The sequence below is a fragment of the Arachis stenosperma genome, chromosome 1 (genome assembly GCF_014773155.1).
Source record: "Arachis stenosperma cultivar V10309 chromosome 1, arast.V10309.gnm1.PFL2, whole genome shotgun sequence".
Lineage (NCBI taxonomy): Eukaryota > Viridiplantae > Streptophyta > Magnoliopsida > Fabales > Fabaceae > Arachis > Arachis stenosperma.
The window spans coordinates 115,804,430-115,830,000 of NC_080377.1; the positions used below are offsets into that span (position 1 = coordinate 115,804,430).

The window sequence follows — 25,571 nt, forward strand, 5'->3', positions numbered from 1 at the left end:
GAGACTGCGTATTTCGCTTTCTGTGCTTTTTTCCCTTGGATAACATACATCAAAGGTGACATCTATTTTGCCATTATTAACACACTTATTTTTGAGAGATCCAAGTGTCCATTGCTTCGTTCATTTTCTGATTTGAAAACTTCTGATAATCAAACTACTATTTAGTAATTTTTTTTTAAAATTCAAACGCGTCAATGGATATGCAGAACTTGATAAAAAAAAGAAGTATTCAACAAAAGGAGGGACCCCCACATATAATACTCAATCCCGCCTGGGAGAGATACATTACATTCAATAATAACATATCATCATATTTTTGTGTAATAGGGTTGAAATTGAAACCCCTTTAAGGTTTGACAAATCTGAAATCTAAGACTAAAAGACCACACTATTCCTTTCCACTAAATAAATGAAAAAGAGCAACAGTATCTTCCTATCCTACTGACCAGAACCTCTGCTGCTACTGCTACTGCTACACCACACAATAGCAACTCACGTTCCGCCAACATTCTTCAAGAGCTCCTATACTGCACCTTTGTCATCGGCCTTTCTGCTGAGGACTCCAAGGGGCCATGCCAACTAGTGCTTAATTTATATTCTAGTGTCTCTGAGCTTTTCGGCTTCAAATATCTCATAATATTACCTCAAGAGTTGGATACATTGTAACCCCATGACAACATCCTCTGCAAAACTATGGTATTCGAAGTTAAGTGACCCATTCCAACTCGAGGAATGGTGGTAATGTTTTTTAAGGCCAACCAAATACTCTCCAATTGTTGTGGTCAACAAACTAGATCTGTGCAAAGATTAGTTCATTCCATGTATCAGGAACACCCGGCAAACACCAGTGTAAGCAATCTTGCACGCCCGGCTGTGCTGTCAGGCTGTACCGTGATATATGAGCCTCGTCCCTAAGCTGAGAAAGAGCTGTTATGTCCAAGAGCTTCACTCCTGTTCCTTTCACTGCACTTGCAGCACTTTGATCAGTAGACTCTTCACCCAATATTTCCTTTCCTATTGACATTGGTCTGGTATTGTCACAACTGCCTCCAGTGTTCCACTCCCCACCAAAAAAATGCCTAGGAGAAATGGACCGATAAAAGGCCTTCAGACCAGGGTACTTTGGGAGCTGCGAATTCACCCAACTAACAATGCTGTGAATTGTAAGATTCTTGGCAACCCATATCACTGCTATTTTCCTATTGGTATTTGGCTTACCCCCAACATGCATTACCCATTTGTTAGCATTGAGCTTTCCTCGATTCCAGTGGTGACCTGTGTTGAGAACCAGTACATCAAACCTGTGAAGGTACTGGCGCAAAAATGCCGGTGGCCGATCCAGGTGCATTGCATACTCTGTTTCTGGGTTGTTTATGTCAATTGGTTCAATATCACAGAGACTTGCTGACCAGTAGTAGAGAATGGTAGTATTGGTGCTTGGGAAACGGTAAGCCCATCCACTAGGGCGGGAATTTCCCTCTGTTAGAACCAATCCATACTCCGCACCCACATCTTGTACATCAGGGGCCTCCTTACCACCAGTGATCATGCACATTAAAGACTGGAACTGCTGCCGGCCCAATGAGTCTCCAACAAATGCTAGAGTTTTGCTTTGCATCCTAAATGCACAAAAGCTTATTATCAATTAGTGATGCATTTGTTGGCCTTTTTACTGTTGAACTTGAACTTAAATAGACAACTAAGAAGAAAGAAATGTAGATGTGAAAATTAGGGGAAATTTGTTCCTCTATATATCAAAAGCTGCCTTAAAGAGTAAAGGCATCTCAAAAAGCAATAGTCACATGTGACCACAAAAAATAATTTGAGGGAATCATTCAATAATATGCTAACACATGCCCCAACCAAAGCTGACCTATCCTCTTTCAGGTCCATTGAGAAGCATCCTATTCCTCAATCCTTTTGGAATAAGTGAGTTACAGGCAAAAGAAACAAAAACTCACAATTTTGAGAATCAAATCCCTGAGGGTAGACTCACGATTACATAAGCATAGAATTTATATATTCAAATACAATCGAGAGAAATAGAGAATACCTTGTCAAAAATTTAGAACCTTCAAATTCCTCCATTTGACAATCATTTGGCTGCCATCTGAGCTTCTCATAAGTAAAATCAGTACGTTGCATCATGCGGCATGCCCACATCGCTGACAGCCACTGTTTGCAATGAAATCCAGAATACAAAGGCCGCTTGTCATCTAGAACCCATTTTCCTTTTGCGTAGTTACAGACTGCAGAAAAAGTTGGGGAGGGAACATCCATTAGTTAACAGTGCTTATAAATAAATAACCCATCATTCCAATAAATGTGCAGGGAAACACCCTCCTGAACAAGATAATGATCTGATAAATCTTTTAATGAATGAAGAAACCAACAGATGCAATAATATCGGAAGAAAAACGTACAACATAAGTCAGCATGTCTAATATGAGAATTTTCTTATCCAAATATTAGTCTAAAGTATGTTTTTCTGTTTGCTAATTACACGTTTAAAATAGTGGCCAAGGGCTATCAAGATAATAGTCTACCTGTAACAAATGGAAAGAGTACAAGAAACAGACAAATTCTAACTTGAACTAATTATAAAAGGTTTCTTAAAAATACACCAAAAGAAAAGGTAAATATAGGAGGTATCCTTCAATAGAAAGCTTATTATTAGAAAACATCATGACAATTGGGAACCAATTTAAATTTACAATAATGTATCGAGCTTTCTCGAAAAACAACAAGGACTGCACAAGGATCCCCCATTACGCAGAATCAGGTAAGCCGACACCTGAAGGATGTAATATATCCAACCTAACCTTATGCGAATGTCAGTGGTTGATTCTATGGCTTAAATCCATGATCTTGAGATCACACAAAGACAACTAAATCCTTGTTCCTAGCATAACTTCTTCGTTTAGAAACAATAAAGAAAAATGTTTCTGATAAAAAAAATCTATAGAACATGCTGACAAGTGTGTGTGTGTGTTTGTGTGATTCACCCATCAAAACATTCCCAAGCAACTAAACTTTTCACTAGAGTTAATAGAAATAAGTATGAATGAAGAGTAGTCAGCACCTTTACTTTCTGTAGCCTTATTTGAATTCTTGTCTTCTCCACTAATTAAAGAGCTTCTTTGTGGATCTTCGTTTGCTGGATGTTTTATATTTTCTTCTTGTTTTGAAGTTCTCTCCGCCTGTGCTTCATTCCTTTCAGTCTTATGCGCTGTTGGATTCGGAAAAGTTTGTATAGCATGATTTTTCCCAGCTTCCGAAATTCTGTCATGTTCTACTTCTTCATCTGACACATTGGAAGACTGATTTGCTTCATTTGACACACTGGAAGGATGTTTTACTACATCTGACACTCTTGAAGGATGTTTTACTACATCTGACACACTTGAAGGATGTTTTTCTTCATCTGATACATACGAAGGATGTTTTACTTCATCTGGCACACTTGAAAGAATTTCTACACCATCACATAGAAGACATGTTAAGCTGCAGAAGTCAAAATGAGATTCCTTTTTCTTAAAAAGATTAAAGAAGAGGGTTGTGGTAAGGCTATATCCCCCCCTCCCCCCCCCCCCCCCCAACCACCACCACCACCACCACCAAGACAAAAGAAAAAAAAATCGAGAATTCAATATAACAAGGTGCCAACATCTAGCAATATATTCAACTGAACCCCCATCAAGGCATCAACTAAGCTTAACAGGACAGTGGGTGCAGCATTCTGACCAGATTAATATACTTAGTACTAATAGTGTTTTTCTTAAGCAGCATGAACTATCAATCAAACATTGGTACAAAAAGATATATTAAGGATATTCTAATCGAAATTCCAAACAGATGAGATTATGCTGAACAACAAGCTAAAGATTGCTTTCCAGCTTCATCACCCACAGGGACAAAATGTGGCGAGAGATATTTTAATTCTAAGTTGACAGAAAGATTGCAAAAACATACAGCAGAAAAATATATGCCAGATAGTTGTTCAAGTCTATAAAACAATATTTGTCATACTGATAGAGTATCATATCAGTGTGTTTTGAAAAAGAACTATTTTATATACATATGGAAGCAAACCTGAAGACAGCTGCAATGGATCTTGCGGAGGGAAAAGGGCAGTAAGACGGGGTGTTTTCTCCCAGTTCCACAAAATGATAGTTGCAGACATGACAACAATGGTAATAAGAGTAATTTCTTTACCCTTCAATCCATTTAAGCCTGTCTTCATCCTGCAAAAACATAAAACATAAAATCAAAAGAACAAAAAGGAAGAAGAGAAGAGCAAGCTCTCATCTAAAAGTCAAGTGGACATGCATCAGCAAAAATAAGAATAAACAATGATCACTAGCAAGAACAGAGAGCTTCAATTTCAGCAAACACATGGACACTGCACACATCAAGAATTGGCAATAGAAGCTCAATATGTTAACTCTAAAATGCAGCAAACAGAACCAGAAACTGAAACAGCAACCCAGCAATCCAGCAACTAACATTAGTTTAAAAACATTTTAAGCTCAATCTACAAACAGACAAAAGGAACAAAAATACACAACCTTAACCATATATTTTTATTAGCTTAATCATCCAAAATAAATAGATTTTACTGCCTTAGAGTTAAACACCAATCCAAAATAACAATCTCAACCTATGAAGTCCTTCCTCCCAATCACGTAAGAGCCACCCTCCCAATTGTGGAAAAACTGAAACCTGAACGCGTCCTCTACCCTGATCTTACTAATCTGAAAGAGGAAAATTTTATGCCCAATTCGAAAACTTTCTGCATCGAAACCTGGGCAAGTACCATCTTGTAAGCCAAGTATGACACAATCTCAGGAACATCAAAACATAATTTTTCTTTGTTAAAAAAAAATCCCAAATCAAAGTTCACGAGCTAGCTATACGCCTATCACAATGGCACATAATTCATACATCGCAAACCTCGCACGAAATTGACAATGGATCTGGCAAGTTCACAAGCATAGACAACAACAATAACGGTACCTGTTCTAGGTAAGATCAAAATCACCCCAAAAAGGGAAAATAGAAAAATCAACTTTGCCGAATGCGGAAGAAATTAGATGCCGAATTGAGAACAATGTCGCCAACGCCAAGAAGAATAAAACCTGGAAGAAGAGAGGTAAGGAGCTATGTACCTCTGAGCGTACGGTGTACGAAGAACAACGCAGTTCGCGGCAACGCTTCACCGTCACTCCTCAAAAGTTCAATGCTTTTATTCTTTTTAACAATATAAATAATCATATAATCATGCTCATGTGCTATTCTTAACCAACAGAAAAAATAATGTTGGTGAATTATGTCAGGTTATAGTTAATTAATTATGATTTAATCATAGTAATAAACAACTTGATATAAATTATCACTTTGTAACCTTTTCAATATAATATAGTTAGTTTTAGTTTTAGATACAGTAACTGATTTTGTTCTCCTAAGTTGACCATCATTAAAGGAATAATCCTTTAGTAATCTACATTTGTTGTGTATATTTCTAAATTTGGAAAGATTTTTTATTTTCTTTATTTATGAGCATTTATCGTATAGAATATAGATAATGATGAGACTGCTTAACCATTCTTTCTTAGTCCATACGATAATGTGGGATATTCTTCGGCTTCAGAAACGCTTTCCAAGGGGCCATGCATTAATCCATATTAATAATCTGAGATTTATGATTAGTTTAATTTTTTGGTCTTAAAATAGGTTTAGTCTCACACACTATAATATTCAGGAAATTCTGTTTATTGTTACTAAATTTCTCATAATTCTCTTCTTAAATAAAAAGCGTGGAACTTCGAGCTACTTTGATTGTGCCACTGCCACTACTTAAAAAAATAAGTCTTACAAAATCTATTTTAAAAGAGTAACGTGAAGGAATTAATTTATTAAAAATGATTTTATTTATTTTTATTAGTAATAATAGAAAATTGGAAGAAAACGTCCTTTATTATCATTCATTCAGTGGAAGGTGATGAACATTTGCAACAATGGTAATAAATAAGTTTTCAGTGAAATTGGAAAACTCCAAAGCTTATTTCACAGAAATCATTACCTTCCCATATGGTGTGTTCAGAAATTCTGCTCTGATCTTGTTGAATTCATTTACCACATTTACTACCATTGCCACTTATTTACCCTCCATGCATTGACCTCGCTAATCAAATTTATATCCTTATATTATTCTACCATGGAGTGGCGCACAAACTCCTTTATTTCAGAATTACGGGTAGTAATAACATACTTTAGTTTGTTTACATCTTTTTCACCACTTTGACAAAGATTCATTGGGATAAGTTGTTTTTACTTTCTTGATGTATTCATAAAATAATGTGTAAAATACATTATATAAGAGCAGTGCATGCATTAAGAAAATATGTCACTTGTTTATTTAAGGTTGCATGTAACAAGATTACAAAAGACACATATGATACTTTTGAGTACGACTTGCTCAACAACAGATCTTGTAGTGCAGCCATAGTGGCTCCACCATAAAGAAGCTTATATGTATGTCTAGGTATATATGTATGTATGTATTAGGATACCGTACTAACATGAACCAAGAGTTTAGCAATGATGGGACCAACAAGAACCAACCAATGAAACCACTTGGACCAGATCACTTCGCCCTCATGATCTTTAGCTGTACAAGTACAATCAATAATTCCAGTTTTGCCCTTAAAAATATTTCTGTCTAACAATATTTATAATGAATGGATGCATGCAACTCTCTATGTTAGTAGTTAGTATGAAATGTGTATAGCTATATAGTATTTATGGATATGCATATCAAATTTGTTAGTAGGTAGTGACTCTTGCCAATAATAATACAAGTAAAAGAGATTCCCTTAATATATCAGAGAGTTGTACCTCACTCTTGTCATCTTCTGCTGCAAGTTCCCAAGTCCTGCATGCATTGTGATGGTAGTTCCTTTTCCTCTTGTCCCTTTCTTAGCTTGCAATGGATTCCCCAGGCCACCTTCAAACCCTACCTAGTGTCTTTTATTCAAACATTTAAGTCTGCTATTTAATAACTCGCAGCCCTGCCCTTTAATTTGGAACAAACTAGAACCTACAACGACAGTTTCACATAAAAATATTTGAAGATGATGGAAATAAACAGTATATATATAGCAAATTAACTACATTGAGGAGTAGTATAGCATGTGTGCAACCTTAAGAAACGAAAACAGTAGTGTCAGCATCTTATTCTTGTGTATGGCAGAATTATGATTCACATTCCCATTGATTCTAGACTCATTATTTGTGAATATGATAGGACCATGCTCTCTCTTTTGCATGTGACATGAAATGAAATAAATAAGAACCGCTAGGCGCTTGTATTACTATTAGTTACAGTTAGTTATATCACTCTTAATAAGAACTCATAAAATACATTGAAACAAAAAGCTGTTTTTCACATGTTAAAGTAATTGCCAATCAATCAATGCCTACAATGTTAGTAGCAGCAAATAATGATACTAACAAGAGGAGGATTGAAATTTTGAAATTCTTTTCCTTTCATTTTTATATTTCTTTACTTAGGCAAGTCATAGGTGATCTAGTACCTTCCAATCACATTCCTTACCGACATCTGTCCATCACAAACCTTTTGTTTAAAAAACGAAAAAAAGTGATAATATTTGTGTTATTTATATAATTAAAGAAGGGAGACATTGACATTAGGTTAGGAAGAGAAAGAGAGAGAGAATTGATGAAAAGAGAATGGGAATTTCTTCAGAGTGTGAGCAAGGTAGTAACAGTGTCAACGGTAACGGTAACGGTAACGGTAACGGTAACGGGAACGCAGTTGAAGTAGAGTGCGTGAAATGCGACTCATGCGGCTTCACGGAAGAATGCACGCCGGCATACATTTCACGGTTGCGGCAGCGCTACCAGGGACGGTGGCTCTGCGGCCTCTGCGTCGAGGCTGTCAAGGACGAGCTTCTCAGATCCGACACCCTCATCTCCACCGAAGAAGCTCTCAACCGCCACATCTCTTTCTGCAGAGACTTCAGAGCTTCAGCCAAACCAGAGCACCCTCTCTTCGCCATGGCACGAATCCTTCGAAGAAGTTTGGATTCCTCTTCTTCTTCTCCGAGGCCTCTCCGGACCAATTCCACCGGGGCACTTCCACCACTTCATCGTGTTCAAACTGCTCCACCAGCCGCTCTTCTTCGATCCGACAGTTGCTTCTCATCTATATCAGGGGTATAACACAACTCCATGATTACGATCACTTCCTTTCTTTCTTTCTTTTAATCCTTCATCTTTACTGTATATACATCTAGACTGCTTAACAAATTCTTCAAACTTTTAATTCCTTCTTGTTCTCTAATTTTCTCTGTTTTTTTTCTTAATTTTCTTTTCTACAAAAGAATATGTTGAATATTCCATGAATTTCTTCTTGTAATTTAGATATATATTTCTTTTTGTGAAAACAAAGCTTATGAGTTAAGCTAAGAGTATTGAATTAGAATGAGAACAAAAAAGACAGCGCAAACTCCAGCCTCAATCCTTTAAAAAAGAAAGAATTTTACAATCCATGAGTGATGATCACATTATAGTTGTATGACGAATCTTAATTCCTAAGCCTTTCCAAACTAATGATTCTCACTTTCTTAGCTGTTAATGTCCATTTTCAGCATCCCCATTATTAACCATACTCAATCAAAAGATTCTCTCTTTCTTTCTTTCTTTTTCCATACAAGAAAGAAAAAAGAAAAGGGGGGAAGGTGACAGAAAACGAAAGTGCACGGAAAATTCCCAACGTTGTTTTTTGGTGCAAGAGTATTTAACTTTTCAGGGCAAATTTTAACTACTTAGGTACATGAAGCAAAGCATGCATTCGAATGAAGCTGTCAAATTTTCCATTTTGTCTTTTCTTTCTGCCTCTTCCTTCAACCCCAAGGCCTTCTAATGCCTTTACATGCTTCATAAATTGCACTACTTAATTGGTTCTTTTACATGAAAGCTATAATAATTGGTTTAATTCCTATGTGAGATGTGATTAAGAAACACAGATAATTAAGCATATATTACTACATTAATAAAAATATCAGTTTGAGACCAATAATATAGCAGTAATTTTTATTTATCAGTTTGAGACCGAAATTTACTTGTTGTCTGTATGGATAGATAGTGACATAAAAAAGAAAAAGAGTAAGAGTGATCTGAACCTTCCGGATGTATCCACCAGGTGTTTATGTGTGTTCTGACAAAGGGATCGAGTGTGAGTGGGGACACACCCCCAAACCATTTGGATTATCATTGCAAATTGTTGTTATTATTTTATGATGATGTCCTTTTTGGTTCTTCGGTTTGCGTGTTTGTGTTGGAGACTTGGATCTCATTCACTCTACGTTTCTTATAACAATCAAGGTTTTTGCTACCACATCTTAATTAGATATTTCAATGTTTGTGTTTACGTGTTGTTGTTGGAGTGGATTATTGATATTATCTAATGCTAATATATATATAAAAACTAAATTAGTAGTTCATTTAAATATTGAAGAGTCAATTACTCATGGTATCACGTTTTATTGTGTTACGATCATTGCTAATTGCTTAGCTAAGATCAGATATCTAGAATCTAGAAGATATTATATATCAATTCACCATGGAAAGTTTCTTTTGTGAATTGATTAGTTTGGTTTGATGCTACAAAAGTTAAAAAAGCAGCTCCTATTAGAAGCAAAAAAGCATTAAAACAGGTATCTTCAGGTTCAAAACCAGAATCAGAAGAAACCAACACGAACTTTTATTGACGTAACGGTGTACGGTGCCACATGCATGCACCAAAGCCATCTATCATTGAAGGGTGCATTAAAATGTGGTGTATCTCAAGATAATGATAAATAAGTGTATTACTCAGAGTACAACGGTGCCCATTTTCAGCAGAAATTTTCTCACTCTCACCTACTTGCAATGCAAGTAGTAAAAAACATAAAGTAAAACAGCAGAAGAAAAGGACTTAAGGGACCAAGTGAATTTTTCCAAGGAAAGGTTACTTTTGATTTTCAAAGAACATAAGAATCCAAGATATTTATCATTTTCCAATTTTCCTAATGCTATTGCCTCACATATAGCACCATAATCCATTTTCTTAGTCATCAAAGTAATTTAGTCAAACTGAATTATTATTCATATGGGTCACCAAGAAACAATTTCCATTATATATGCTCTTTTGTTTAAAAGGTAGCTTACCTAACCCCTCATATAGTGCCCTTTGTTCTATTTCTTGTGCAAGTCCACTCTGAAAGAAAAACATCCAATTTTAACCCAATAATACTGCCCTTTTAAAAAAGAACATCATAGACTTCTCTTTTCCCCCCATTTTTCTACTAGGACCTTAGCTAAGGAACAGGGACTGAACGTGCAAAAGCATCATGTGATTTTCTATGACCCCACATTATATTGACCATAGAGATCAATAAACATCACCATTGCAGCAAGTCCAAGAAGAACTTCTTAACTGCTCTAGATTTGCATATTTTGGAGTTTCTCTTATCATGAATGTGACTTGTATGTTTAGGTTGCAACAACATTATTTATCACCTTATTTAGTTGTTAATACAATTATACTTTTGCAAAACGTGAGATTGATCTCTCCTTTATTCTGTTGTGATAAACTTATTGAAGAAAGTGATCAATGAAAATATGACAAATGAACAAGAGCAAGAGCGTGGTACATCAAATTAAAGCACTGGAAGTTATCAGAAGTTACAGAATCCAGAGAGCTCTGATGAAGAGCATGGCTTTGCAGTCCCTTTTTCTTTGTAAAATCAGCATCAATGCCAAAATTTCAGGGAATAATGCAAGAGTCCAGTGAAGGCCATCATGACTTTGTATAAATATGGAAATTGCTCAAGACAAATTTCATAATTCATCTAAGCTTGCAAAAGCACTTATAGACAAAAAGAGACTACATTCTATTTGAAGACTCATCATAATAACATAGAGCTGGCAAAATCTCAATAATTTGTATATTCAGTACGACCATAATCTTGCATGATTGCTTGCTTCAATCACTTGATCAATATCTTAATTTCAAATTCACAACCTTAATTAGAATGGTCAGTCTGAAACTCATTGGCTCTACTCTCTTCTTCTTGACGTTTTTGGTCAACACTCAGTCTAATTGCATTGGGCCAAGCTTTTTTTGACCCAAAGAAGTACCAATCCCCGGTGATAGAAGAGCAATAGTGTTTGACCCAAAACAGAGTGATTGAGATTAGCAAGACATTTTTGGACCAAGTGTTGATCTATAATTTTGACAAAATTATAGTAGTGGTGAATGTGCATTACATATTATTTTGAAACTAATTCATGTACTTGTTGCATTTTCCCCCTTCAACGAATAAGAAAAAAATGCATGCATGTATATAGATTGTAGAGCATCCCTCCGTCACCAAAGAATCATTTCAGCCACTCTTTTTAAAAATACATTAACTAATCAAAATAGAAAGCATTCATTCCACACCATACATAGAATATTACTTACTCACATCATATTAATCAAAGTAGCAAATTAAATATATAAACAAGCTAAGTAAAGTAAGACAAACCCATCATGGGATCATGTTCTTCTCATTCAAAAGAATATTTAATCTGTACATTTGAATTCAAATTAGGATTCACGATGGGCAGATAGTAGATTCGCCGTAAATGTAGTCAAGGATAGCAATGACACCGAAAACAAAGGCTTGATCGATCCCTGGATTGACGACTACATGGTACACATCCTTGAATGTCTCCAATTCCTTGGTGATCCCAACCACGTTGCCTTGACAATCAAGAATGCTGCAACACTTGTCAGGAAAATATCCTTTGATCTCGAAATCCCAGGATTTGTTACTAAAACTCCTCGGTTGAGTGGTGATTCTGATTGGCCCACCTCCTTTTGAAATAAAACAAGATGATGAAGATGATGATGATGACTCCTTCAAACTGAAAACCAGCTGCTTCTTCACCACGGATCCAGAGGCTTCCAACTGATCTAAACGGTAACCTTTCCAAACCTTATTAAAGCAGAGCGCTTCAACGAATCCTGCACCCTTTCGACGCATGAGAAGCAAAGGAACAGAGTCAGCGTCTCTTAGAATGAGTTCATCCCTTTTACCAAGAACACCGCAACCATCCACCCTAAACACAACCTTGTGGCTGCTACAATCTGTCACCACCAAACCCCCTCCGTACACCGCATGCGGCCTCATCCTTACCACGAATTCCGTCTCACCACCCCGACAGTACAACTTGCTAATTACAGGCAGCATCTTTGCGTCTCTCAAACTACAATATATATGTATATGTGTGTATATATACACACACAAAGAGAGAGAAAGATCGAGAGATCAAGGGGGATTTTGTTGAAGGGTTTGGCAAGTTTTTGACGTGGGAGATAAGACATGATGCATGGATAATATTGCCGAGGAGGTTGCTTGTGGAAGAGATATAGACTGAATTAATATATCGACTATGTTATGTTACGCGTTCAGCATCAAATATATATTAGAATATAAATACACATTAAAAATAAATTAAATTACATATATATTTATACACAAATATATTGGTAGCTGATTTTAGTGTGGGAATAACATTTTTGTTAATCTATGTACGTAAGTTAATTAAGATACCCAGAGGCGTTGAAATTGTGTGCAGCCGTGTGAGTTTGAATATTGTGTTGTGGCTAGCTGGCTTGCTAGGTAGCATGGATGGGAGCATTTAGTTAAGTGCTTTTCACTTCAAACGCAAAAACTATACATTTTATTGGCCTAAGCATTGGTGGCAATTTCAAATACTTACCAAGTTGTTTTAAAGACAATAAATGTATGCAAACTTTTGAAATTCCCTACACCTCCTTCAACCCCATTATTTATTTACTTGTACCTTAAATTTGATATCCATTACCCTCTTTTTTTTTTTAATTCAAGTTTGTTGGATAACCAAAGTTAACGAGGTTAAATAACACAACTATATGAAAATAGTATAACTAACTGATAAAGGTTATAATTTCTCAAAATTTATTCATTTATATATTATGAATATTTATACAAGTAGATTATTAAAAATGTTAAATATACTAAGATAATTTATTATATATTTGTGTATAAATATATGGATATTTTAATTCATTTGTAATAATTAATTTTAGTATATATTTAACATCGTTGATGAATTATACATATAAGAGGCATACTAATCTAATTTTCACTCACTAATCTTTTACACACAATTTTTATCAACTTGTTTTCTAATTAACCATCTGCGAGATTCTTTTTTACAAAAAAAATGACTCTTAAAAAAGTGAACAAAATTTCTTGAGTATATAAAATTAAAAGGTAAAATATTATTTTCCTCTAGTTTCATTTATAATTAATATATTTATATGGGATTATTGTTTAGCCAAGGTTTTAAATAGAGGGAATAAAGCATATATATAAAAAGGTAAAATAGGTTAAGTTGTGGCTTTTATCCAAAAACAGGAAAAGACCATATATTCGATTCTTGTGCATCCGGGTTAACGTTGAAAAAAGTGTAAGCATTGGGAGAGAAAAGTGGAGCACGTTTTGTGGTGAGTGGTGAGTAGATAGATGGATGGATGAGTATCGTAAATGTGGAAGAAGCATAGTGCAACATTCTCAAATTCAACCTGGATTGGACCACACAAGTTTCATGTCATGTTCATGTTAAATGTTTATTACATCAGAAACGTAAAAATATATGCATGCTCTTCCTCTGCCATGCCATGCTATGTCCACAGCTTCTGCTTCACAGGAGAAAAATCACCTTTCTTGAGGTCTCCTCTCTTCAACTCTTGAGTATTAATGTTATCTAGATTATTTTTTTATTAATAATAAATTTACTATTGCAATTATTTTTTAGTAAGAGTATATAAAAAGTACATAATATATAAGGTGTAATAATTCAATAAATATTTTTTGTTTTGGAGAAAAATAAGTTCTTCTCATTGTTGAAGAGAATAAAAATTTTTATTTTGGTAATGAATGTGATCCATTTAACATTTAAATGTTCAAAGTTTTCAATGTGTGAATAATGAAACTGGTTTGTTGTCATTTGCTTGTGATCAGGTTGCAGCTATGCGGTGTCTTGATGGTCATATGCTGGGCCTCTATGAGTCGGTATAACAGAATCTCCACTAACAGCTTTATCTATTGCAATTCATATAATAGTTAAATTGCATTAGGGTGATTACCATGGCAACGTTTGATAGAGAAGACATGAGAAACATCTCCTTTTTTAGGATTCCCTTCAATAATTGATAGTGTTTGTTCGTCCATATCAATAACAGCAGTGCAGAGCGTGTGAAGCAGTGGACCTGTCATGTAGATGGGGTATTTTCTGTCATCTACATCTCCTAATAGTGACAGGAAATCCTCTTTTGATTTTTTTGGGCAGGGCAGCTGCCCTTTTCTGCCTGCTGATTGAGTTCTCATCATGTACCTGATTAATTTGTAGGTGAAGATACATGTTTGCATTGAAGAAAGGTGGTTCCCCCACCTCAAAAACTGAATCCCGCTTCCTAGAGGCAGTTTCTACATTGAGTATTCTGCATGTACTTGTTTCAATTAAGTTGTAGCAATGCCCGACAGAAATTTTTGATGACCGGATCCGACTGATGGCATCCTCTATGCATGTAGCTTCAAGAATGTCTCGAGAGATGAAGTTGCGGCCTATGCCACCGGTCACGATCTCATCTTCAGTCGGCGGTACAGAATCCAGAGTGAAGGCTAATCCATGGGTATTGAAGCCAAAGGCACAGCTTGAAAGCTCTCCAGCATAAGTGTAACTAACGAAGAACATTCCATCTGGCAAGATTCCTTTGATTAAATAGGTGTGGCCAACAAGCCAACATTTGCATCCTCACTGTGCGCAGCAATGGCCATAGATTCGCCCACAACAAGAACATCAGAGCAGTCATCCAAGGTATCTGTACTGGAACTCTGCTCCTTTTGGAATGAACGCAAGAATCCCCTTCCTGAAGTTGATAAGTAAAATATGAAGAAGAGGCACTGCGCTGCCTGATGCAGTACCCAAGAGTTCATCCCAATATCTTAGAAATTTTCTTTGATTACTGTCAAAAAGAATTTGGAGGAGTGATTGGGATTGAAGGATATTATTGGCAAAAGGTAGAAGCTGATTATGAAGAATGAGGTCAGTGGCAGTCTAGTCTTTATGAGTTTGGAGAATCTTTTGCCAATTAAAAATCCTAATTGATATGGATCTTGGCATGGTCCAACTTGAAACATCTCTACCTTTTTCCCATCCAGTCCATATCGGAGCTTCACGTTTTCGCTTAGCTTCCTCTACTCTCACCTACTGAGTTATTACACCTTATATACTATGTATTTTTTATGTACTCTCATTAAAAAATAATTACAATAGTAAACATATTCTTGATAAAGAAATAATCTAGATAACACTCATCCGCAAGCTAGAATTGCGTAAATCTAACAATCTTAGCTTGGAAACATTAGTAAGAAAAGGATCCGGTAATAGAATTTTACATAGAAAATCAGCAAGTTGATCTTTAAAACTGTGATTTGCTTTTTACTCTTTCAGTTAATAAGAGAGTTCTTAAGAAAGTTCAAAGCATTAACAAATTGTTATCAGCACTTGGGGATGTGATTAGTGCTTTGTCTAATGGTGGTCAACACATTCCTTATAGGAATCACAAATTAACTATGTTAATGAGTGATTCCCTTGGTGGTAATGCTAAAACTCTCGTGTTTGTAAATGTTTCTCCAGTGGCATCAAACTTAGACGAGACACATAACTCGCTTATGTATGCATCGAGGGAGGTCAATAGTGAATGATCCTAGCAAGAACGTTTCTTCGAAAGAGATAGCACCACTGAAGAAGTTGGTTGCTTACTGGAAAGAGCAGGCTAGTAGAAAGAACCGAGGATGAAAAATTGGAAGAAATTCAAGAAGAAAGACCAATTAAAGACCGGACAAGCTGGGAAAAGGCTTGAGCATGAAGTTCTCGGTAGATACTCAAGAATGTTAAACCAAATTGGAAGAACATGTTGGATATAGTCATATGGTCTATTTTCTTTTCGGATTGTTGTATAATCTTACAATTATTAAACATGTTGGAAAGATTTGTAATTTTGTAGAGTGATCTGACTGTATAGCTTAATGATGGTATGTATATATTAATCCTTTGGACTCATGCACATATACATGTTAAATACTTATTTTATAAAATGTACAAAGTTTTCTCTTTCTGGACAAAAGAAAAAGTTAAATTATTACACCTTACATATTATATATTTTTTATGTATTTTTATTAAAAAATAATTACAATAATAAATTTATTATTGATAAAGAAATAGTCTAAATAACCGTCCATGTTGCTACAGTTGCAAATGTTCCTTCACTTGCTCTTGACCCAGTTGTCCAATGGTACGCCTTTCTGTTGTTATTGTTGCTAGTTTGCATATTATGTTAGAATGTTGTAATGTAGGTTAGATTTTGAACTATTTGTAAATTGTATAGTTGAAGCAAATGTAATAGATCTGCTTGTGCTTTTGAACTATTATGCAGAAGCTGCGTCAGAGGCACATGCTTAAGAGATTAACACGTTTCTCAAGAGCTATTATCTATTTCATTGTTGTAACAATTTTAAGTTTATTACCTCTTTGTTAAGCTCATTGTATTTTATCTTAAAAATTAAGTAATTGATCATCAAATGGTGAGGTTGTGTTGTATTATTATTTTGTGTGTGTGACTGAATTAAATAAAGGTAATACATGATGACATCTTTACATAAAAATAGTATTATAAACTATTAAATAAATTAATATATTTAACTAATCATCTAAAAATTTATAATATCATTTTCATATAAACATATCATTACGTGAGTATTTTCCTTAAATAAATGTGATCACGGAAGGGAACAGAATCGCTGAGCGCAGGGCACGGAATACGATCCCAATTCCCAAATGGAGAAGATTTCTTATACCGGGCTTCCCTTTCCTTTTTAATTTCTTTTATTGGGCCTATATAAAATAAAAATGTCTTACTTGAAAATTCACAATATGTAACTGTAAGTTGCATTGACGTCACGTGCGGTCTCAGGTAAGTTAAGAAATTGTCAAAACGTAATTAAGCAGCGCTAAGCAGGGATTAGTAGCTTAGTTTGCAGGTTTTGTTTGCCGTGGTGCTTGAGGCTCAGTTTCAGTGACTGAAGCAAAAGCAAATGGTGGTTGAAATTCAAATTGAAGCTATTTTTGTTGTAAATAAACAAAAAAAGAAATAATTTAGTGGTGGCTCTGTTCTGGGTGTTTCATAATTATGTATGGGGATGTCAGAGGACCCAATTTACTGCACCCTGCCACTCTCACTCACTTGCACCTAACCTAACCTTATTTTCTTCTTCTTCTTCTTCTTCTTCTTCTTCTTCTTCTCCTTCTCTGCACTCACTCATTTGTGCCTATTCCCTTTTCTTTCATCCCTCCACTCCAAGCCATGGCCACTGCTGCTTCTTCTTCCTCCCTTCCTTCTCTCCCACCACCTTCCCCCAAGTCACCCCCTGACTTGTACGGCAAGCGCCGCGACACCGCCAGGCTTCACATGCTGGACAGAGAAATCACTTTTCTCGAGGTCTCTCACTTTTCTTTTCACTTTTCATGTATCCGCACTGCACCATTTCTCTTTATTCACAACTATCTTTGCATCTGTCAGGTTGAGTTGAAAAATGTTGAAGCCCTTCAACCAGCTTCAGCATGCTGCAAAGAGTATGTTATGTTCATTCTCTCTTCTCCACTTCCTTCGTTATCAAACTCTTCAAGCTAAACAAATTTCTTTACTTTAATTTGCAGGGTTGCTGATTTCGTGGTCGCCAACTCTGATCCTCTCTTACCTTCGTAATCAATGTTCTTATTACTTCTCCACAATCTTTCTTTCTTACTTTCAAAATGGCATCATCGTTTTTATACTTTTTTTTTGTTTCTCTTTTTCTTTCTCAAGCAGAAGCAAGAAGAATCGCAGGTCATGCCGCTTTTGGAAGTGGCTCTGGTACTACTACTACTACTACTTCATCTTCTTACTTAGAGTGTAGATACCAAATTGGAAACCAATGTGAGAGATGCACCTAAAATACATTGCACGCATGAAAATTTAGTTGCTATTGGAAAAAAAAAGGTTTAATACATAATGCATAAAGTGCTAGTGTGCCATATAAAATTAGTTTTCAGTAGTAATTTTTCATTTCTTGATACCTGCTGTTTGGTGCAGTATTTGTAGTCCATTTTCCACTGAATATTTTATATAATAAAAAGCATAATAAAGATAATCAGGCTACTAGCATGTAAGGACAATCAAGGTTATTTGATGAATAATATGTTAATGTTGTTTAGCTTTGAAGATTGAAACTCTGAGCCATCCCTAATTTTGAAGAGTAATAGGTTTACCTTGTTCATTATTAGTTTCCGTTATGCCTTAATTGTTAAGCTCAATTATTGATGAAGCTAGAGCAACCTCTGTCCAAGTATGCTTATTTATTTACTGTCATGAAAAATGAACATATGAGTAACTTTTATTTTTTTTCACTGTACAGTGGTTTGCCATGTTTAAACTTGTCTTGGATCTGCTGCTGCTGCTTCTGCTGTGAAGGCTTACCTGTACATCTGAAATTACCAAGCTGCCACTGCTGCAGGCCATGCAGTTGCTGCAGCTGCAGCTGCAATTGTCTTCCCTCCATCAATTGCTCCTTGCCAAAATGGCTGTGCTGCTGCTTGTGTCCCACTTCGTCATCAAATTGCTGTAAAGGGAGTAACTGCTGCTCATTTTCCAAATCAAGTTGCTGGAGATGGAGTAGCTGCTGTTCTTGTTCCAGATCAAAGTGCTGTAAATGGAGGAGGAGGAGCTGCTTCAGTTGCTCTTGTCCTGAATCAAAATGCTGCCAAGGTAGCTGCGGCTTCGGAAACTGCTGCATTCTCCCAAGCAGTTGCAGTTTTCAGTGTCCATCTTGCCCTTCTTGCTGCAGTTGCAAATGCTCCTGCACTTGTTCTTGCCCCAGTTGTCCCAAGGTACACCCTTGTTGCTGCTGTACAAAGTCCTTTTGGAGAAGTGCTTTCTGCTGTTTCTGTTGTTAGATTTTCAAATTATATTATATTACTTGCTCAATTTGCAATTATGATATAGTTAGAGTATAAATTTTGGAAATACAAAGGAGTTTTTTTTATTATAAATGTTATAAGCGAAGTTAGATTTTGAAGTATTTGTATAGTTAGTTGAAGCAAATGTAGTAGTTCTGCTTTGTAATTTGTGGGCCAGATAAATTTGGTCCTTTATTGTCAGCATTTTTCAGTGTTGCATGTGAGATGGAAGATGCAATAGTATAAATTTATAAAAATGGCCGTTGAAATATGGCTTGATGGTTTGTTCAGCTTTATTGCTTAATTTTGAGTGTTTTGATTAGTAAATCCAATGAGATTCTTTGGGCACTTATGGTAAGGAATGGCAGTGGCAGCTTCTTGAAAACTTTGACAAGCATATAAGAGTTTTTACTTTTTATCTCCGAAAAGAGAAGTGTAAAAGCGATTTCTTTTTTGTCCTATTATCTTTTATTTTCTACAAGTTTTAATCTCGGTGGTCCTAGAAGAAAGTTGATGATCAATGAAGTGATCAAACGGGAAAAGAAGTCAGGAAAATATGTGATGGGCGTGAACTACTTTTTTTCTGCATTGCTGACAATGACACAGAACTCAGCAAATGTCTTTTCATTCATTCAGTACGCAGATTTGAAGCCAATCTGGCTTTAGATCGTTTGGAATGAGACATTTCGGAAAAAAAGAATATAGAAATTAGAAATTCAATTCAGAGTAAGTTTTCACTCAGAAAATGACCCCCTTTTGTGTGCGTATTATAGAGATCTACTGCGGTAGAACTAGAACTAGAATGCTAAAAAAATATCCAATGAAAACAGTGATTACACACGGGGGTGGTGTTCAGACCACAGAACTGTCATTGCTATGTTTCCATATTTGTGAAGTGGGTAAATATATATTCACATCGCACACACACACACACAGCATTCTTAAAAATTAAAACAAATTCTGAAACTAGCTAGCTAGGCATGAGGGAACAAAAACAGGCATAATAAGCTGCATATAATACTCGTTGGAGCATTATATTGAACATCATAATATTACATACATATATAGCAAGGACTGTGTGTTTGCTACGTTAGCTTTTTACTTTTAGTACTGGGTATAGAAGGAATAATAATTAAGTTCACGAATCACGAATCACGAATCATCAGTCCATGCAAAAGCAACTGGGCTCCTAACTTGGTGCACTTGATTGCTCCACACAATGCTACCGAATTTGGAAAGAAGAGAGTAATCATCAGCAGTCTTGTTGGACACAAAGGTGACCGTGTAAGATTGCTTTTCCCCAACTTGGGCGAACTCAAGCCTTGTGGGCTTCACCGTTATTGCCACCACGGATGGACCATCAACATCCACATCATACACGGATCCTGCTGCCCCAACATTGGTCAACGTCCGAGTGTACGCGACAGCCCTCTTCTTGCTCCCAAACACAACCGAAAATGATGGGTAGTTCAACTGCCCCGCCTCATCAAATCTCACGGAACAATTCACGTTGGGATTCTTAACAATAAGCTGTATAGTCTCAGGCGTATAGTAGTCCAAGGAGCACAAGAAGGCAACGTAATCATCGGTGGTTGCGTCGTACACAAGCCCTGGAGAGAATGCCTTTTGAGGGTTCACATAGCCGGCACCGTGAGCCCACGGCGTTGAAAAGTCTCCTCCGGCAGCATCCTTAAAAGGGGAGTTGGTGTTGTCGTGTGTAGAAGCTGTTGTCATGAGTGCCGATTTGATAGCACTTGGACTCCAATCTGGATGGGCTGCTTTCAACAACGCACCCAATCCACTTATGTGTGGACACGACATTGACGTACCTATAATTCAATTCCCAGGTCAAATTATAATAATAATGACATCTCACGTGATCAAAACTAACTAACTTGTAACTACCTGACATGATATTGAATTGGGTTTTGCGAGTATCCTTCGTTAACCCAGATGGGCCAACAGCCTCGGACCATCCCGCCAAAATGTTAACACCAGGCCCAATAATATCGGGCTTAAGAATCTGAGGCGTAACTCCATTGGGCCCACGGGAACTGAAAGCGGCCATAACTGGCGAAGGCCTCACGTTCAGAACAGTTCCACCGAAGCTGAGCACAGCCGTTGGATTAGGATCCAACGAAGCGTACTCTCTGATCTCATCTCCCGCGCTTCTCCCCACAGCTACGGCCGGCACAAGATGGCTGTCCGCCACCACTTCCTCGCCGCTCGCCGCCGTGTTCGCCAGTATCATCCCCACACCTCCAGCTTCTCTCACCACCGCACTCTTCTCCGCCCGCGCATTGAGCCCTCTGTCGCAAACCACCACCTTCCCTCGCACAAGCGACGGTTCCAGCGAACCGGGCAAGCAAACGCTGCTCGACGAATTGGATTTATCGGTGAAATAAACCAATCCGACCGGCTCGTCTCCTAAACCTTCTCCACCATAAAGAGAAACACCGCTGAATCGTTTTCCATTTCCGATTTTAACATAAGCTGGGAAATCCCGATCTAGGGTTCCGGCTCCGACGGTCATCACCCAGGGAGCCACATTGGCGACAGATCCCTGACGAGGACCATTGTTCCCTGCCGAGCAAGCCACGAAGATTCCTTTCTGCACCGCCGCGAAGGTTCCAATGGCAATGGTGTCCCGGTGGTAGGCGGTGGAGGAGCCTCCGAGAGAGAGCGAGAGCACGTCGACGCCGTCCTGGATCGCTTGATCAATCCCCGCGAGAATGTCGGAGGCATAGCAGCCGCCTGTCCAGCAGACCTTGTACGCCGCGACGCGCGCCTGTGGGGCCATACCACGCGCCGTTCCAGTGGCGTAACCAAGTAAAGTGGCGTTGGGGACGGCGGAGCCTGCAGCAGTAGTAGCAGTATGGGTTCCATGTCCTTCACGGTCGCGTGGAGACACTTGGTCCTTCTCCCTAACCATGTAACCACCACCGGAGGACAATAAGTAGCCCTTGGAGAAAGTCCTGGCGCCAATGAGTTTTCTGTTACAGAGGGAAGGATCGAAATCCGGAGCCGGCTCGCATTGTCCGCGCCACCTTGTGGGAACCGGAGGCATGCCGGAATCGTCGAAGCTGTTTGTCTCCGGCCACACCCCGGTGTCGAGGATTCCGATGATAATGTCGTTGGAAGCATGGTCGAGATCCTGAATGGTGTGGCCTTCCCACAAGTTTGAAGCCTTCTGGAGGCCCAAGAACTCCGGTGTCCTTGTTGTGTGGAGGGTGTAGCGTGTGTCCTCGTAAACCGCAAGCACCGAATCGGAACGGCGTAGTAACTGTGCCTGGTCCTTGCTGAGGGAAGCGGCAAAGCCGTTATAAGCGGTTTCGTATGAGTAGAGCAGGGAATCGGAGTGGGAGTTATGATATTCGAGTGTGGCTGTGTACCAGTCTCGCTTGGAAGGGTTGTGATGTTTGTGTTTCATGTGAACTATGTAAGTTTTCTTTGTGCTGCTGGCCATCACTACACATAATAGACATTGTAGCATCATCGCTATCATAACCATGGAGATGGAACACGTTGAGGCCATGCCCTGCCTGCCTGCCTTGTTGCTAATTAACTCACTTCTCCCCAATGTTTGTTAATTCACACATATATATATATATATATATATATACAATGCAAGCAGCTTAGCCAAGCCAATGAGAGCTAAGTTTTCTATTATTAATTTTGTAAGGTAGTGCTATGATTTAATTGCCCTCATGCAACTACTGCATACACTTATAACTACTTGCTAACATCGCTTTGACCAGCGCTCAAAAGAGTCCAAATTAGTTGAGTAATAAAAATATACGTTGCATTGCATTTCCTTCTTACATCAATTTCATAATTAGCGTGAAAATATATGGTTTTGTAGTGCATGGGATACATTTCAGAATTCAGAGTAATTTTTTGTCTTCACTATGCATGGGTTAAACAAAAACAGCTGTAAACGCGTCATGGTTGAGGGTCCACCAATCTTAGCCATTCTTTGGTGATGCAAGACAATGTTTTATTAGCGCAAATCGTTGTTCAACCAAATCTCTTCTTTTGATACGCTCATGCCTGCCGAATATTATAGCCTTCAATCGTTCCTCTTTCCCTTAACTTAGCCTTATGATATGCATGGATGAAATTAAAGCAAACCTTTTTGTTTTTTAACACTTCATTGATCCAAATTCCATCTAAATATAAAAACACTCTTGCTGGCGATAAAATATTGAATATTGGGTTTTTAATTTGTCCTGTCCATTCACGGACTTGGCAACTGTAATAAAAAATAATACAAAACGGGAGGGAGCAGGAGTTATAAGATAGACAAGGAGATATTTTGTTGTACGTGCATGCTTTATTAATTTGCCCCACTCATAAGCTCAACAGTGTTTGCATGAGAGTTATTTCTTTTCTAAAAAAGAAAATCTCTTAGAAATCTAATCATAGTATATTCGAAAGGAAGTACAGCACTATGGATTGTGGTGGAAGCAAGAATTTTAGTAAAAAGAAATGACAGACCACATACAGTATGATGCACTATGCAGCAGTCATATAATTATGACTGAATGAACGAACAAGTGTTTTGGTTTCATACAATTTATTCCTCATCAGAGAAAGCTGTGCCATTATTGGCTTATTGGTAACAGATTCATGCGGTTAAAATCAAAATAAAAGGAAGCATAGTGAGAAAAATTATTAAAGTTCATCTGGTTTTAAACTATCTTCAATTCCCGTGTTTATTTTATTTTATTGAACTTGAAAATTCATAAATTAAATTATATCTATCATCTGTGTTTGCCTTTAGTGTAATTGCTGTCGTGCATGGAATGGAATTCTTGCAGATAACAAGTTAGAAATGCAAAAATAAGTGCTTTCGTTTCAACTGATGAAGGATAGGATCAGGCAGGGTAGGTATTGGTACAAATCAGAATGTTCCGTGCCTGCATTTGTTTTTGACTCTTTCTGAGATTGCACATGCATAGATAGATACTCCTTTAATTTAAGCCATCGGTAATTGTAATTATTTAATTTAAAACATTAATTTGTTGGCATGTCTACTACTAAATAATATGTATGGATATGTTAATGGAAATCAACCTGAAAGTGGTTCATAAAGCTACACATTGCACGTGTGCCTCCACAACTTTGATGAACTATACACAATACAGACATACACTGCATAACTTTGTATTTATGTTCATTATATATTATTATATATGTATTTGTGCCTTATTGATTTAGTTTAAGGGGGAAAATCCATTTGAATTAACCTGGGTACCTCATCACTGATTCACTGCATTGTAATCTCCCTATTCAGTGGTTTGTCCCCTTGTGTAAAATATCTACAAAACGTCATCGTGTTCTTTGTCTGACACAAATTCACGGGTTCAGCTGAATAAAAGAGATGCATGCATGGATACATGGCCCATGGATATCAAAAGCAAAAATGATATTAATTAATTGTTACTCCTCTAAAATAGGGTTACATAACAAGTACCTTTGTAATTAATTAATTATTTCTTGAAAAAGAATATATATTTTTAGAGTATCATCTAAGGTTGGTGAAACAGATGATACTGTGTGTATTTATTCTAACAATTAGATGATGTTATTCTTAGCCTAGTATTTGTATAATTATAACCATAAACATAGTATTATACATAGTTATTAGGAAAGTTGATACCTAACAAGCAAAAATGTGTATTCATTTACCTAACTAGTAAGGGCTTCTTTTTAATACCTAGGGCTAATTTTTAGGTAAACTTAAACTTACTTTTATATATATGGTTTTAACTTGGTTTGAAGCTTCTTAGCTTGTAAATTAATATGTTCGAAACATGAACAAGAGTCGCTTTGGCCGAGTGGTTAAGGCGTGTGCCTGCTAAGTACATGGGGTTTCCCCGCGAGAGTTCGAATCTCTCAGGCGACGATGTGTTTAATATTTTGCCCCGCAAACCTCTGATCTGCAGCTAATATAATAATGCAATCAAACTGAAAATAAGACATCTTGTTTTGCAAACTAAATCATTAGTCAATAGGGACTTTGGCCCATTGGGCTCCTCATCATACAATTAGCTTCAATGTAACATCAGATCATAATTTGTAAATTACAAGTCACACACGAATATGTGCATCTAAGGTCGTTATTCTTTATCATTTCTTATGAAGACATACATATTTGTTTGTTAAATATAAATTTCTATATTTTTCTTCTGTTTATTTAATTTTTACTCATAGGAAGGGTTGAGTTAGTTACTTGCACTAAATTTTTGGCAAAAGCACGGGAAATAATGGACCATCTTTTGTTTGTGTTGCAGTTGAAGATATATGTAGCCCCTCTAGTGCAAAAGCAGCAGGATATATCAGGATTTTATTATATTCTACGTGCAGAATGATTTCGGCCTAACACATACAAGATACAACTAATAAGAAATCA

The 25,571-nt window shown here is 37.0% G+C and overlaps 5 protein-coding genes, 1 non-coding gene and 1 pseudogene across 10 annotated transcripts; 3 read left to right on the top strand and 4 right to left on the bottom strand.

Moving 5' to 3' along the window:
* Positions 1–197: 197 nt before the first annotated feature.
* On the bottom strand, positions 198–7,711 carry LOC130966967 (protein trichome birefringence-like 16). 5 transcript variants are annotated; one of them, XM_057891797.1, is made up of 6 exons: positions 7,203–7,711; positions 6,898–7,099; positions 4,093–4,244; positions 3,083–3,475; positions 2,054–2,249; positions 198–1,619 (listed from the first exon to the last, which is right to left on the bottom strand). In XM_057891797.1, the coding sequence occupies exons 2-6, from the start codon at positions 6,942–6,944 to the stop codon at positions 791–793; spliced, it is 1,617 nt and encodes a 538-aa protein (XP_057747780.1). In that variant the 5' UTR covers positions 6,945–7,099; positions 7,203–7,711; the 3' UTR covers positions 198–790. The 5 variants fall into 5 exon arrangements, with proteins under 5 accessions (XP_057747780.1, XP_057747796.1, XP_057747775.1 ...); XM_057891813.1 differs by lacking the exons at positions 6,898–7,099; positions 7,203–7,711 and adding exons at positions 4,661–4,804; positions 5,017–5,237; XM_057891792.1 differs by having other exon boundaries at positions 6,898–7,711.
* On the top strand, positions 7,685–8,415 carry LOC130967001 (uncharacterized). Its single transcript, XM_057891827.1, has one exon. It carries the CDS (start codon positions 7,753–7,755, stop codon positions 8,242–8,244), a length of 492 nt encoding a protein of 163 aa, XP_057747810.1. The 5' UTR covers positions 7,685–7,752; the 3' UTR covers positions 8,245–8,415.
* Positions 8,416–11,503: 3,088 nt separating this feature from the next.
* LOC130966994 (protein LURP-one-related 6-like) lies at positions 11,504–12,472 on the bottom strand. The gene has a single exon (XM_057891818.1). It carries the CDS (start codon positions 12,300–12,302, stop codon positions 11,664–11,666), a length of 639 nt encoding a protein of 212 aa, XP_057747801.1. The 5' UTR covers positions 12,303–12,472; the 3' UTR covers positions 11,504–11,663.
* A 1,655-nt stretch (positions 12,473–14,127) lies between these two features.
* LOC130983921 (uncharacterized) lies at positions 14,128–16,493 on the bottom strand (annotated as a pseudogene).
* Positions 16,494–17,249: 756 nt separating this feature from the next.
* LOC130962258 (guanine nucleotide-binding protein subunit gamma 3-like) lies at positions 17,250–19,153 on the top strand. The gene is made up of 5 exons (XM_057888465.1): positions 17,250–17,660; positions 17,742–17,794; positions 17,879–17,923; positions 18,030–18,074; positions 18,616–19,153. The coding sequence occupies exons 1-5, from the start codon at positions 17,526–17,528 to the stop codon at positions 19,151–19,153; spliced, it is 816 nt and encodes a 271-aa protein (XP_057744448.1). The 5' UTR covers positions 17,250–17,525.
* A 783-nt stretch (positions 19,154–19,936) lies between these two features.
* LOC130941153 (subtilisin-like protease SBT1.8) lies at positions 19,937–22,823 on the bottom strand. The gene is made up of 2 exons (XM_057869593.1): positions 21,062–22,823; positions 19,937–20,985 (listed from the first exon to the last, which is right to left on the bottom strand). The coding sequence occupies exons 1-2, from the start codon at positions 22,689–22,691 to the stop codon at positions 20,309–20,311; spliced, it is 2,307 nt and encodes a 768-aa protein (XP_057725576.1). The 5' UTR covers positions 22,692–22,823; the 3' UTR covers positions 19,937–20,308.
* Positions 22,824–24,982: 2,159 nt separating this feature from the next.
* Positions 24,983–25,064, top strand: TRNAS-GCU (transfer RNA serine (anticodon GCU)). The gene has a single exon. It is a non-coding gene; the product is annotated as a tRNA-Ser (tRNA).
* Positions 25,065–25,571: the final 507 nt, after the last annotated feature.